Source organism: Rosa chinensis, chromosome 4 (genome assembly GCF_002994745.2).
Source record: "Rosa chinensis cultivar Old Blush chromosome 4, RchiOBHm-V2, whole genome shotgun sequence".
NCBI classification, from domain to species: Eukaryota; Viridiplantae; Streptophyta; class Magnoliopsida; order Rosales; family Rosaceae; genus Rosa; species Rosa chinensis.
The window spans coordinates 42,273,810-42,289,887 of NC_037091.1; the positions used below are offsets into that span (position 1 = coordinate 42,273,810).

A 16,078-nucleotide genomic window follows, 5' to 3' on the forward strand; every position below is an offset into this window, starting at 1 on the left:
TTCTTCGTGGACGGTGACGAACTGGGCAGGCGGAAATCAGGATCGGAGGAGATGTAAAGGTCGAAGTCGTTGGAGGACCAGTAGGGGAGGGATTCGAAGGCTTGTTTATATGGTTGTCCTCGGTTGTCCTCGTCGGCGAGGGTGAGGAGAGGGAGAGGGAGGGGGAGGGGGAGGGAGAGGGAGAGGGAGAGGGAGAGAGAGAGAGAGAGAGGAGAGATAGAGGAGCATGGCATCGATGTCTTTTTCCAATTAGGCTGAGGGCAAAAATGACATTTTACTTCAAATAGGGTAAGTGGGAATAAAAATCTCTTGCTGGGGTAAGTGGGATAACTTTGGCTCATTTTGGGGCTTTTGGTCAAGGACCCTAAAAATTAATTTCTAATAAAAAAGAATTGTTGTTTTTTTTTTTTTTACTTTTTTTTTCTCTTGTAGATTTGCAAAAAAAACATGAAGAGTAATTTTCTTAATGTTTAATTATTTTCTCTATTTTCTGTACTTTATGATTAATTATTTAATATTTTTTTTAGATTTTTTTACTACTAGCTCTTTTCTTTTCTTTTCTTTTCTTTTTGTAAATATAATGAATAGACTAGGATTTAGGTCATAAAATGATTTCTTTTGTTATCCCTCACCAATATGCATTCAACATATATGATGATAGGAATTTTTATGTCACGTGATCTTGATTATAGTTTTAATTCTTATTAAATATATATAAATGCTTTAATGAGTATGTAGTGAAATTGAAAAATGAAAATAGATAAGGAAAATAATAAAGAATGCAATATAATATTATTGAATTGGAAAGTCTAGAGAAATTAAATATAATATTTTTTGGGGTATAATTATTGTCCTTAATAGTCATTTTATAATAAGTTATATATGTCATTTAATAATTCATAATAGAGTGAGGTCAACTGAGCAGATTTACAGGTCCCAATAAAAACACTCAAAATAGAATTAAAAAATATCTCTACCCTCTCATGAAAATAAAATTTAAAAACAAGATCTCAACAAAAATTCATTTGTTTTATAGACATAGACAAAACATTTCAAATAAAACTATAAAACTTTTTTTTGGGACAAACTAGAAAACATTTAAAACCAAAAGCTTAACAAAACTTTCGTAATTCTTTTTTTTTTTTTCCGTCATTCATATTTTTAATTGAAGTTGAAAGTTTTTCCTTTTGATAGTCTCATTTTTTATAGCCACAATATAAGTGATATTAAAAATAAATAAAAAGTAATTTTACAAATTTATCTTTGAAAAATGAGTCACATGTTTGGCACATGTCAGTTTTTAACGGAACATTAATGGAAGTTAGTGATAGGTACCATTTGTAATCAAATCAAAATGTTCATATACTGGTTGTAATCAAAATTAAGTTCAGGTACAATCGATAAGATAGAGGATAAGTTCAGGTATCATTTGTGATAATTGATAAAGTAATATGGGGTTCACATCCAAAACCAATTGGCAATGGATAGAGTGGCCCAAACCCTTATAAACTCATAGGCGGTCCCATTTTTCCCATGTAGGATGTATATATTCTCAACACGCCCCCGCACGTGTGGCGAATTTTCAAGCCATACACGTGGACAATTTTTGGGTGACGTGGAGCCCGTGTGGCCGTTAGGCATGCACGCGTGGGTAACCCGCTTTGATATCATGATAAAGTAATCTGGGGTTCACATCCAAAACCAATTGGCAATGGATGGAGTGGCCCAAACCCTTATAAACCCATAGACGGTCTCATTTTTCCCATGTGGGATGTATATATTCTCAACAATAATTACCCAAAATATTGAAACCATTTTGAACACCTGAAGCCCCAAGATTGAGGATTATGGACATTGGAACTCTTCAAAATCTGAGAAAAAAAATGGGGGCTTTATTCTTTTTCTTGGAGTCAAGTTAGTTTACAACTTGGTGTTCTGCATCTCTAGCATATTTGATTCTCCAAGTCAAGAATAACTGCTACTTGGTCCCTTTTCTTACCTAGCCAAAAAGTTAATCATTGCTTAATGAAGAAGAGCAGCTGTTAACTTGGGAATACAATTGGAAATAGGTATCTAAGATACCCAAGTCTTGTAAGGGTGGCTTCACTTGGTTCTTTGCCTGTGCTGCAAGTCTAATATGTTCTATACGGACAGACGTGAACAATTCTACATAGGTAGCGAGACACGACACTTAAATTTTTTATAGAGCTATCCTCAATAGAATAGTGTACTGTTCTTTCATAAAGCTATAGCCGGCATGGAGTGAAGACAAAGCGATCCCAAGGCAACCATACACAGCATCTATTCTCAACAATCCAGCTATATCTTCTACAAGAACAACACTTGGGACACCCGGCCCTACGCCTGCGTGATCAACCCTTGAGATTGAGAGTGATTTTAAAACCCCGGAAAGATGTTTGTACTCTCTCTCCTTGAATCCGCTGCCGGCGAAGTAGTGAGTAAGGTGACTTCACTCGCTACTGATCAATTGAGACTCGATATCGTCTGGGGGTTCCGCGAAGAGATAAATAAGCTCAAAGAATCCTCAACTCTGATTGGAAATATAATCCATGATGCTGCTCATGAACCTGAAGATCGGAAACTACGGGCAAGGGCCGATTGGATGAAGAGGCTTATAAGCGTAGCTTATAATGCAGACGATATTCTGGATGAAATAGAATATGAAGTTCAGCGTATCGTTATAAAGGAGACCAGCCTGGATAAGAAGATACTCGGCTTCTTCTGCAACAATCCTGTTTTATTTCGTCTCAAGATGGCACGCAAGATTAACAACATCAACACATCCTTGGATGATCTCTACAAGCATGCAGCCAGTGTGGGACTCGGCATGACAAGGAGATCAAATGGAGGTGCAGCAGCAAGTAAAGATAAGTGGGAAACAACCTCATTCGTTGACAAAAATGAATTCACCTTGAAAGATGCAACCATTGTTGGAAGGGATCAGGTTGTGTCAGATATAATTACAACCTTGACCAACTCCAACAATCAAGAAAATATTCTTTCGGTGATGGCCATTGTGGGATTGGGAGGCCTAGGTAAAACTACTTTGGCTCGCTCAGTTACCAAGCAACTGAAAGAAGGTGAAATGAAAAGGTACTTTGATGCAACATTATGGTTGTATGTATCTAATACTTTTGATGTCAATTCAATTTTACATCGAATGCTAGAATCATATGACGACGTGACTGGAGCAAATCTTTCAAGTCTGGAAGCATTGATTGGAAGCCTCCAGCAGAAGTTGAAAGAGAGATGGTATTTTCTTGTACTTGATGACGTTTGGAATGAGGATGCTAATAATTGGGTTGATTTGAAGCGTTGTCTATTGCAACTAAATTCTGCTAAAGGAAGCTCTGTGATTGTCACCACCCGTAGTGCCAAGGTTGCATCAATCATGGAAACACTTCCTAGGTGCGATCTAGAGACTCTATCGGATGATGAATGTTGGTCCATAATAAAGGATAGAGCATTTACAGATCCTAATGCTCCGATTCCTTCGGATCTAGAGGGAATCGGAAGGGACATTGCCAAAAAGTGTGCTGGTCATCCATTGGCGGCAAAGGTACGGTATCTTCGATCACCTTATTGATTATTTAATATGAGATGAACTATTTGATATGTATAGATGAAGTTATGCTAAAATTTGAATCTCAAATAACTGTAGGTTTTGGGAAGCTTGATGCATTCTAAGAACGGTAGCAATGAATGGTTGTCAATTCTGCAAAGTAAAATATGGCAGGTATCATCAGACAAAGAGGATAGGAGGATCATGTCGGTTCTGGGGTTGAGTTTTGACAATTTGGAATCACCATTGAAACAATGTTTTGCATATTGCTCCATGCTCGAGAGAGGTTCCTCAATTGAAAGAGATAACTTGATCCAACTATGGATGGCTCAAGGTTTTCTCCATCCTTCTCATGGTCACCAAACCGAGCAAGAGATTGAAATGGAGGATATAGGCAATAAGTATTTTGAGACTCTACTAGAGAACTCCTTGTTTCAAGATGCTACAGAGGATGAGGATGACTATGGTGTTATCATCACCCGATGCAAGATGCATGATCTTGCAAACGAAGTATCCAAGTGTGAGAGCTGGACATCAGACTTCAATCATGAGATGGAAGATCATGAGATTCGACATGTTGCACGGGTTCCTACTGCAATACTAGAAAAGATGCCAAACTCAAGTATATCAAGACTGCGCTCATTCTTTTCAAATATCGGGGAGGTCTCTAATACCATTTTTCCAAAATTTAGAGCTTTACGTGTCTTAAGTTTTTGTGAGACTGAGAATCAGGAGTTGCCATATTCATTTAGCAAGCTGAAGCACTTGAGATATCTAGATCTTTCTGATGCAAAAATCAAAGCACTCCCAGAGTCTATTGGCAAGCTCTATAACCTCCAAACATTGAGATTACCTTGGAATCTTAAAAAGTGTCCGAAGGTGATTCAAAATTTGATCAACTTGAGGCATTTTTACTTTGGTGAGGAAATGAAATTTGAGGCTGGGATTTTGGGGCGATTAACTAATCTCCGAAGATTGCCTTTCTTTAATGTGGGTGAGGAGAGAGGTCCTGCAATTAAGGAGTTGGGTGGGTTGAACCAATTGAGAGGCCACTTGATTATTATTGGGCTAGAACATGTAAGGGATGGAGAAGAAGCAAAGAAGGCTCGCTTGGTACACAAGAGTCACTTAAGTCGGTTAACATTTGCATGGACAGACAATGAGGTACCTAATGAAAACCAGACGGAGGTACTAGATGGCTTGGAACCTCATGGTAACTTGCAAAGCTTGAACATTTACGGTTTCATGGGTGCTAGATTTCCGTCATGGATATCAGCTGAAGGAGGAGAGGTCGTGAAGCTATTCCCTTGCCTCGAAGAGTTGAGCATAGACAATTGTCACAACCTAGAGTCGATTCGGATCACACAGGGCATCGCATCTCTCCGGAAATTGAATATTGAAAGTTGTGACAAATTGTCAAGCCTAGGAAGTGGGCTCAACTACTGCACCTCTCTTCAGGAATTGGAGATAAAGGATTGTTACAATCTAACATCAATTCCAATCACACAGGGCATCACATCTCTCCGAGAATTGAAGATTGATAGTTGTTGGAGTTTATTAAGCCTACCGAGTGGGCTCCAATTCTGCACCTCTCTTGAGGATCTGTATATAACTGATTGCTCTAGTCTACTATCCTTGTCAGTATCTATCCTTGAGGAGGAGGAAATTTCTCAAGGGTTTGATGCGTATTTGTCTGTACCGGAGGAGCATTGCCGTACTATAGAATCTATTCTTGGTCGGTCGTTGAAATTAAAATATGTGTGCACAGTAGGATTTCACCACCTCACTCGTTTGAAGACGCTCCGAATTGGTGCGTTCTGGGAGGAGCTGGACGCCTTCCCTCATTTTCATCTTCCTCCTAATTCACAACTTGTTGAGTTATGCTTGTTTGGGTGGCCTAAGCTCGAGTCTCTGCCCCAACAAATTCAGCACTTGACTTGTTTAAAACAACTCTGGATAAGTGATTTTAAGGGACTAGAGGCTCTTCCTGAGTGGTTGGGAAATCTTACATCTCTTGAGTCTCTGAGAATCTGGTTCTGTGAGAATCTCAAGTATCTGCCTACACAAAATGCTATGATCGAAAAGCCTCACCAAATTAAACAAGCTCCACAGTGACGGATGTCCCCTGCTCAAAGAAAGATGCACCAAGGAGACTGGCCTAGAATGGCCCAAGATTTCTCACATCCCAGATCTTCAGTGTAATTTTTTTACCACATTCTCTTTATTTCCTTTTTTTCTACAAATCTCTTTCTTATTATGTCTCATTTTTCATCCTTCTTAACTCAGTTGGCAATTGGTGATACGCAATGCCTGCCTTACTGAACTAGAATGTCTGTACATGTTACAAGCTTTTCAAAGCACCGTCTTTTCTTCTCTTTTCACATTTTTTTTTTCACTTTAACCAGTAATGCATTAACCAATCCTACTTTTTCCTTTTGGCATAAATCATATGGTGGCAGGCTCTATCGTACCTGACGGCAAGATGAAATTATGCTGAATAGGTGTTGATCACCTCTCCCATGTACGGCTTGTCTGCTGTGTTTCATTGAAGATAAGGTGACCATGATACTGGAAAAATATACTTTTGTTGTAAATATTAATGTGGCTATTCATGTAATAGCAATTAGTGTTGCGTGATATACGCCAATTAAGATTGATTGGTGATTAACAGAATATAATTAGCGATTGATTGATTGTAATCAGACGAGTGATTGATGTAATCGTTAAATAGTTACCTTTTGTAAACCTAAGGTACTCCTATATAAACCTTATTGTGAGATGAATAGAATCACTCCATTTCTCATACTTCATTCTTGGTGTCTAAACTCTCCCTCTCTCAAATTCTTTTACTATCGTTTTACAACACGTTATCAGCACGAAGCTCTAACCCAAGCCCTAGCCAGAGAAAAAAAAAAAACCCCCCTGCTACAGCCTGTTTTCACGCCCCGAAATCTCTTGATCGGGACCTCAGATCAAAATCTTTCCTTCATCAAAGTTGTTCGTCTCTGCCTCTTCTATCTGCCCTCCAAATTTCAGCCTTATTGGAGTCGTTTTGAGACCTGTACACCATTCGAAGTGGGAGCTGTCCAGAAGAGGCGAATAGCTCTTGGATTGGTTGAGAAGACAACCTTCTCAGTTCTGCACATATAAACTAAAGATTCATCCGCTCTTCATCAAGTAATGTTTTCCAAATTCTAATTTTAATTCATGTTTTCAAACTTGATTATATGAACAATCACCATGATGCATGAACCCCCAAATTTACTTTATTAATTTATTTGGTTGATACATATGTATCTGTCATATATATTTGTTCATGTTTTTGGATTTGATTGACATATACCATGACACATTGACATGTAGGATTCCTATTTAATATTACTATAATGCCAGAAGCGTTTATTCAAATCATTGCCATAATAATGTGCATCATTTCCTATTAATGCCGTATATTACGCTCATCACCATAATGATTTCATTATTGACTTTATGAAATTTATTTACTTCATTACAATTTCTTAATGCTGTACATTAAGTTTATTGCCATAATGATTATGTAATATTTATGGGGTTAATGAGGCGTTAATGCCAGAAGCATTTAAGAAAAAAAAAAAAAGACAGGTTAATGGTGAATATTAAATGAGGCTGAGTCAGAAGCTCAAATCAAGCCCAAAGTCACAACAACAAATCCGAGCCAGAAGCTCAAGCCCAAGTTGCAAGACCAGAACAGAAGCTCATCACATGTTGCCATGACAAAAGTTATGAATCTTCTCAAACTAGGCTCATCCAGTTGGATGCGATGTCTAGGAAAGGTTCAGATGAGGCCGTGTACTTAAGCGAGCCTCGCTCCACCTAAACCTCATCTTTCCTTACCTGGTCTTATTCAATTGGAGTTACCGAAAGGGTTGAGTAATAACTTTTCATTCCTTGGCAGACTAGCCTGAGCCCAGCAGGTCCACTCTCCCTCAGCAAGACCTAGCAGCCCAGCAGGTCTCACACACCATTTGACTTACGCATGAAAGCCCGGGTCACAAGCCCGCAGACTAAGCCCGATAGGCTTCACTATCAAGCCCACTCCTTCTTTGGTCCAGTAAAATCAAAAATAAAAGGAAAAATGATTTCATATTGTAAATAGATTCACCATATTTAATGTGTAATTAATTTCCAGAAGCATTTATTCACATAATTGTGTGATAATTAATCTGTTAAATTAGTAGCATGCAATTAATATCTCAATTGATTTGTGATTTTTATTTATCCAAATTTGTGAGATTATTTCAATTTGCTCAATTCAATATTATTGTGTTACTTGTCTAAATTTTCGCACTAGAATATATGTGTACAAAATACAGGTAACTAATGAACTAGAAGTTCTAAATGAACCAGTAGTTCATACATAAATCGAACTTGTAGTTTCGATAATGCTATTTAAGAAACTTGAAGTTTCCTTTCATAAATTCACCACACATGATAAAACCAGTAGATTTTACATGTCTAATCCGATTTTTCATACCATGTTATAGAACCTGAAGTTCTCATTACTTACTTATGGATGATATTACCCAAAGCACTAATATTATTTGTTCCTTTCTTGTAAGAAATGTCAAAATCTCAACATGTTTGACTTTGTTGCTTTGAAGGTCTCCAGAAGAAACTATCTAAAGTGAACTCAAGATGTGAAAATTCATCTGACTACAAAGAAGATGAGATCAACAATCGATACTCATGTCAATGTCGTCACTAAGGCTTTTAAGGCGAGTGTCATAATGTTCATAAAGAAACATATGAAGAAAGCAATCCAAGTTGAGTATCCGATGAAGAGGATCCACAGACTCTTTGGGTCGCTCTGGAAGAGTACTTTAACCACCAAATGACCATTTTCTTGCCTGAAGCAAGACATGATTAGCAAGATATTGAACAAACCCATCTACCCAAAAGAATACAAGGAGAGTCACTTTATTAATTCTCAGAATTGATCACTATCTTGTTGCTCACTGAAATGAACAACAACCTCCTGTTGAGGAATGATCAAGCCAAGCCCATCGGTACCTGAGCAGCACTTTTGCTTGAAGGAATTGATGTTGCTCATCGCAAACCTAATCTCGAAAAGAGAGATTGTGACCGTGGAAGGGACAAAGAGTCTGATCTTTTTAGATAAGTAAAGAGAGGTGGGCTCATAAATGGCCCATATAACCGGCCCAAAACATGACCCCATGTTATAGTGCCCCTGCCTAACAAGCCAAAGTGGAAAGGAACACTGGTTCGGCCCGCTGCCACTAAAATCAGCATGATCTTTGTTATCGATGTGGAGGAATTAACTGCTGGTCCAGCACCTGCTGTGCGATAGCCGAAGCAGTAAATGAGTATTACGCCAGTCGCGGAACTCGAAATACCAACTTTATTAAAGGGTCATTTTCTATTGATTCCACACTAGAGATCACGGATTTTCAGGCAGTTACTGAACATATCGAGGATTAGAACTCGAAGACATGCGTATAATTGGCCCCTTGTGCCATATCTATTTCATCTTAATGAATGAAACATCTTCGGATTTTGGTGATTTATGTTTTCAATTATTTTGGATTATAGAAATGTGGTTATGTTCGAATATATTTAATTCAATAAACTTATTCATACATGTGATCCATTGAATTAAATTTATGAATAGGCATGTCTTGTGGGGAAGTTTGTTGTCTGGTTAAAAGTACTATTACGCACACCATACTCCCAGATCGGAGATATTTTTCAAACTTATTGTCTATTCATACCTCTGTGACAACCGTATCAGGGCAATCCAACCTGATAGAGGGCTATGGCAAAACCCACAGTATGTTGTCCAATGGTACTGAACCTACCATTAATGAGGCCTAATAATCTCCACGTTCCAGAAGAACGTTATTGAGTGTTAAGGATATTTGAACCAACAGTTACCACGTTGAAACCACTGAGAAAAATGAGTGGAATATCTTTGCATAACCTCTGAGTGTGCGGCCAGAAGCGTACATTGGAGAAATTGAAATATGTTAGCTAGAAGCTAACTAATTCAAGCAACTACTTGCTATGGCATGACCTTTTGGGACACCCAGGTCAAAGTATGATGCACTGTATCCTCAACTCATCGCAGGTGCATCCCCTTCTGAATAAGGGTCCTGTATATAATGACACACTATGCCATACTCGTTAAGAATATTTAATACTAGACCATCATATACAAAGACTAGTACATACACCACCATTTTTCTGCACAGAATGCAAGGGAAATTTGTGGACATATCCAACCACCATGTGGACCAGTTAAATATTAATGGTTTTGGTTGATGTATCGACAAAGTGATCACATGTTACACTATTGTCCACAAGAAAACGCTGCTTTTGCTAAACTCTCGCCCAGATCATGAAATTGAGGGCTCACCATTAGGATTATCCCATAAAGTCCATAAGACTTGATAATACCGGAGAGTTTACATCGAAATCTTTCGATGATTATTGCATATCCCTTAGTATTGATGCTGAACATATAGTTCCCTATGTTCACACCCAAGATGGTCTCGCAAATAGAATCTTGGTAATGCGCACCAAGCTCCTAGTTTTTGCGTGGGGCTATGCAATCTTGCATGCAGCTATGTTGGTCCCGTTGAGGCCCACTGCTACCAACCTTACTCCGCGTTACAGCTGGTGACTGGGTACAAACCTGATGTTTCGCACTTACACGCATTTGGGTATGCAGTCCGCGTGCCAATTGTGCCGTCACAATGTACAAAATTGGGTCCTCAATAAAGGATGGGCGTGTATGTCGATTATGAATCTCATCCATTATGTGCTCTTTTGAGCCCTTGACAGGCGATCTCTTTACCGCTAGATTTGCGGATTGTCACTTTGATGAGACAGTCTTTCCTCCGTTAGGGGGAGATAAGAACGTTACCGTTCCTGATGAACGACGTGAATTGACTTGGAATGTCCCCACTATGTCTCATCTCGATCCCCGAACCGCACAATGTGATAATGAAGTGCGGAGAATTCTAGATCTACAGATTGTAGACCAAAATATGCCAGACACTTTCTCTGATCTAGCTAAAGTGACGAGATCATATATACCTGCTGCAAATGTGCCTGCAAGGATAGACGTCCCTGTAGGATGTGTCATCCCAGATGGACGAGGTACGACCATGGCGGCTAACCAGTCATATGTCCCTGCCCTGAAGTGAGGTGAACTATTAGGTTCGAAGGATTCTTTTCCCTAGAAGAGAGTAAACTTGGCACAAACGAATCCTCTTGACATCGCAATCTCAAAACCGATCCATCTCATGAGATTAATCCGGATTATGGGTCTGTCCTAGAAGAGACGATGTTGGGGGACGCTCCAACATTTGAACCCACTCCCGAGAATAGAGAAATCTCGGTAAATTTAGTGAGATTTGGAATCGGATTGAGATTATCATCGATGATATATTAGTATTTGCGGTGGCCACCGAAACTATAATATGCGATGACCTCGAACCTTGCTTTGTTGATCAATATCAATGAAGAGACGACTGGCTAAAAAGGGAAATAAGCAATCCAGGTCGAATTAGATTCCTTGATAAAGAGAAAGGTGTTTGGACCTGTTGTTCCTACACATCCTCATGTTAAACCCGTAGAATTTAAATGGGTATTTGTAAGGAAGCGTAATGAGAAAAAATGAGATTGTGATACACAAGGCTCGTCTAGTGGCGCAAGAATTTTCTCAACGCCCTGTGATTGATTACGAGGAGGCGTATTCTCCTGTAATGGACGTCATAACGTTCCGCTACCTTATCAGTTTGTTAGTTTCCAAAAAACTGAATATGCAGCTTATGAATGTGGTCGTAACTTATCTCTATGGGGATCACGATACAGAGATATACATAAAAGTTCTTGAAGGACTTAATATACCCGATGCAAATAGTTCTAGACCACGGAACACGCTCTCCATTAGTTTTGAGGCGTTCACTTTATGGATTGAAACAATCTAGACGGATGTGGTATAACCGTCTAAGTAAATATTTGATCGGGATGGGATATGTGAATAATAAACTATGCCCATGCGTGTTTATTAAGGAAACAAGTTCCTAGTTTGGAATTGTGGCGGTCTATGTCAATGACATGAATTTGATTGATACTCCTGAAGAGATCAAGGAAACCGCAAAGCACCTAAAGTTGGAATTTGAGATGAAAGGCCTTGGGAGAACAAATTATTGTCTCGACCTGGAGCCCGAGCACAATGCAGATGAAATTTTGGTCCATCAACCAAATTACATCCAGAAGATGTTAAGATGCTTTAATGAGGATAAAAGCAAGCACACCCATGGTCATCTGAAGTCTAGAGAGAATCGTATCATCCTGCAGATGATAACGAAAAGATATTGGTGCCAAAAGTCTCATATCTAAGTGCAATAGGCGCATTATTGCACTTGGCTTAATGCCCTAGACAGGACATCTTAGTTAATGTGAACTTGTTAGCTAGATATAGCTCTGCGCCAACACGCTGCCACTGGAATGGCATAAAAGACATTTTTCGCTACCTTAGAGGTACGGCGGATATGGGCTTATTCTATCCCTATGCATCAAGGAATGGATCAAACCCCCTTGATCCTCAGAATGATGCTTGCCTTGTTGGATATGCTGATATAGACTATCTATCAGACCCGCACAAGGCACGTTCCCAAACTGGTTATGTCTTTACCATTGGGAATATTGCAATTTCTTGGAGGTCTACAAAATAGACACTTGTTGCTACCTCTTGGAATCATGCTGAGATACTAGCTCTTCACGAAACAGTATGTGAATGTACATGGCTAAAAGCCGTTACAAAGCATGTTCGAAGCACATGTGGACTGCATTCCACCACTGATGAACCAACCATTATCTACGAGGATAATGCTGCTTACATAGAGCAGATAAAGACAAGTTTCATCAAAGGAGACAACACCAAACATATTGTACAGAAGGTTCTCCTTCAATTAGCAACAACAGGAGCTTCAGAAGATTGAAGTTAAGCAGATTTGATTTGCAGACAATCGTGTAGACCTCTTCACCAAGTCACTACCAAAGTCTACATTCCAGAAGCATGTCCAAGGTATTGGTCTATGTAAACTATCTGAATTACCTAACATGTAATTTTCAGGGGGAGTCGAAATCAAGGGGAGTATCCTGAAGCATACTCGTTTGACCACGTGTACTCTTTTTGTCCTTCGTCCAGGGTTATTTTGTCCCACTGGGTTTTGTTACCTGGCAAGGTTTTAACGAGGCACATCTTTAGCATGGTCACCCCAATTATAGTACATCATGAAGATGCTTTGATTCGACACATATATGCATTTGCTCATCTTTTCCCTTCGACCACGGGTTTCTCCCACTGGGTTTACCGGGCAAGGTTTTGGTGTAGCAACTCTAATGCATCCCTCTCGTAGACATACTACCTACTTATGGTGCTGATAAGAAGACTCCACCTATCTCTGAAGATGTGATACTGCTACTCCACACTCAAGCGCGTTGTGCTCTTTTTCTCCTTCGACCAAGGTTGTTTTTTCCCACAGGGTTTTTATTACTTGGCAAGGTTTTTGACGAGGCAACTTAGAAGCGCATAGCAGGGGCAACACTATTGACATGGAATATCTAAGGGGGAGTGTTGTAAATATGAATGTGGCTATTCATGTAATAGCAATTAGTGTTGCGTGATATACGCCAATTAAGATTGATTGGTGATTAACAGAATATAATTAGCGATTGATTGATTGTAATCAGACGAGTGATTGATGTAATCGTTAAATAGTTACCTTTTGTAAACCTAAGGTACTCCTATATAAACCTTATTATGAGATGAATAGAATCACTCCATTTCTCATACTTCATTCTTGGTGTCTAAACTCTCCCTCTCTCAAATTCTATTACTATCGTTTTACAACAACTTTAATCATTTCAATCTAATTTTATCATATTTGCTTTCTCATGGAGGTAGACATACTATTAGAAATCATTTTAGTCTGTTATAAACTTAGAATTTCACATCTTTTACATGAAATGTTGTGCTGGTTTGGATGCCATGTTCCATTCCTTAAGGAAGACTTTCAATGAAATAAAAATATATCTATACCCTGTTTGATTAATAGTCAATTCCACGATTTCCATTTGCATTTCAATTCCCTGATGATTTAATACTAAGGAACTTTCCTTTACAAATTTTCATGCATTGGATTTCTTTTAGCTACATACAGAGTTATCTGAAACCAGTGGTGCACTGCTTGATAAAGAAATTTCCACAACATTGTTTTCTTCTGATGTTTATGACACATAATGAACTTGGAATTTATTGATTCAACCCTACTAGGATGATTGCTTAATTACTTTGCTTCAGTTTATTCATAAGTTGTATAGTCATTGTAACCTGTTATACTTTCTTTGTCTTAGGTATTAATCAGCATCCGCTATAAGGATGAGAAATTGAGATGTATCCACCTAAAGTGGAAGCTATGCAAACAAAAGATGAGGACAGCTGACATGAGTGGCTGGCTTCTTACATTCCAAAGGTAGATTGTAAGTATCTTTCTCAAATGAGTAATTTGTGCATGTTCTTTTTCCTTGTATCACCTTCAGCTAGTTATTTAACGTATCAGTTTTTATCATTTCTAGTGTCCCATTATTTCTTTCCCTTTGTAAGTACTAGTTTCTGTGATGGGGAAGTTCATCCTCTAGTATAACCAAAAAGACATCGATAAGGATGTAACATTATTGTTCTTATTTTGGGTTGAGGTAGAGATGTTCAATGGCAATTCTTGTTAGTAAAGTACCTGCCAGACAATTTCAAACCCTCGTCGATTCATTTGTGGTTGTCAGACAATTGTGATCCCTCCAACAATGATGTGAAGAATTACTTACCGCTGAATCTAGCAGCAACCTCACCATATTACTGCATCTGGAAATTATTGGTTTTCACCATCTATGTGAAGTTATGCTGAGGGGTCCCAATTGTGAGATTACTTGTATTCCAATAATCTGGATGGATGCCAAAGTTAACATTGATATCCTAGATGCTCAGATCTTTGTTTAAAATCAACTGTAAACTTTCTTGATCCCTTTCACCTCCACAACTGTAAACTATCCACAGATTCTTTCCTTCACAACTATTCAGTGTAGCAAGTGTGTAATTGGTCTTTTGTGGAAAAGTTGTTTGAAGCAATTAATAAAAGAAGTAAACTTGTTATCCTTCTCTCTTTCTTTTCCTCAGCACTGACGTATCGTCTTTTTGAAATCAGGTCTGCATTGAAGCTATGAGAGGCCTCCTTAAACTAGATATTCATGGGGTTCAAGTTCCACAGGAAACATGTGCCTTGAGTGCTCGAAATTTCAGTTGTGCATGATTACTTCCATTGATGTTCTAAGTTAACCAGTTCCTAAAATCATTGTAAGCTTTTCAATCCCCTACTTCTTCTTCCCTCCTGGTGTTCCTCTTTAATTTGATTCACCAGTTTTCAAATGCATTGTACTCTGCTCTATAGGCTATTTACTTACTGCAGTTCTGGCTTTATAATTGTTTTGGCATCATTTGTAATTTCTCACCAGGCAGCTCTATCCTGCTCAAATAGAAGAACAACTTCACTTGACATGGTGCAAACCAAGTTCAGGTACTTCAGTTCTCTATCTTATGTGTGTATTTGTTTCATTGACTGTTATGCTGCTCATGTTCTGTTTTATTCTTTTTATTTTCCCTCTTTTGATGGACTTTTCTTTTTCTTCTTTCTTAGTTGTCTAGTGTCTCATAAACTTTTAAGTATCAAGCATCTTGTATACTGAACTTAGCAAAATAGAATGTAACAACAATTACCTCTTATTAGTTTCAACTATTCTCTGTATTTCCAATCTCTAAAATCATCTGCTTCCAAGTAGCACTTTGTGGTACAATAATGATTCACCTTTACATAATGATACCATTCATTTATCTGAGGTCAAACTCTGGATAAGTTTTTCCTTTGCAAACTATTTCTTTTATGTTGATTTAATGTTTTCTTCTATGTGCATTTGGATACATTTTTGATCAATTTGTTTCAGTCAGTTTGGGGAATTACATGGTTTTTATTTTCTCTAATGTCCACTCTGACTCCTATCCTCTCTTACTCAGATTGTCCCAAGGATTAGGGAATTGGAGCATCAAATTCTGATCTCAGGTGGCTGCTGTTTGTTTGGCTCTCGCAAAGGCTGGTAACTTTGCCCTATATTGAGAACAAACTCCATCTGCATCTTGGATAAACCATTTAGTCAAGCATGCATGGTTTCTAGGAAACAAACCTTCTATTATCTGCGAGCTATATGAAGAACCTCCTGTCAGATATCACATTATTGTGCTCTCTTGGTGTCTCCATGAAAGCTTCACAAATGGGCTACAAACAAGTCCTGGAGGACCTGGAGAATTTGGTACCGTAGGCTTCTTTATGAGTTACTCTAATGTACATACATGTACATTTGCAAGCATAATTAGCTATA

General features: G+C 38.5%; 1 protein-coding gene and 1 long non-coding RNA gene across 2 annotated transcripts; both read left to right on the forward strand.

Moving 5' to 3' along the window:
• Positions 1-2,413: 2,413 nt before the first annotated feature.
• LOC112199335 (putative disease resistance protein RGA3) lies at positions 2,414-5,124 on the forward strand. The gene is made up of 3 exons (XM_040518758.1): positions 2,414-3,580; positions 3,683-4,985; positions 5,093-5,124. Exons 1-3 carry the CDS (start codon positions 2,414-2,416, stop codon positions 5,122-5,124), a joined length of 2,502 nt encoding a protein of 833 aa, XP_040374692.1.
• A 903-nt stretch (positions 5,125-6,027) lies between these two features.
• LOC112200283 lies at positions 6,028-15,181 on the forward strand. The gene is made up of 4 exons (XR_005809784.1): positions 6,028-6,139; positions 14,009-14,134; positions 14,854-15,002; positions 15,161-15,181. It is a non-coding gene; the product is annotated as an uncharacterized LOC112200283 (long non-coding RNA).
• Positions 15,182-16,078: the final 897 nt, after the last annotated feature.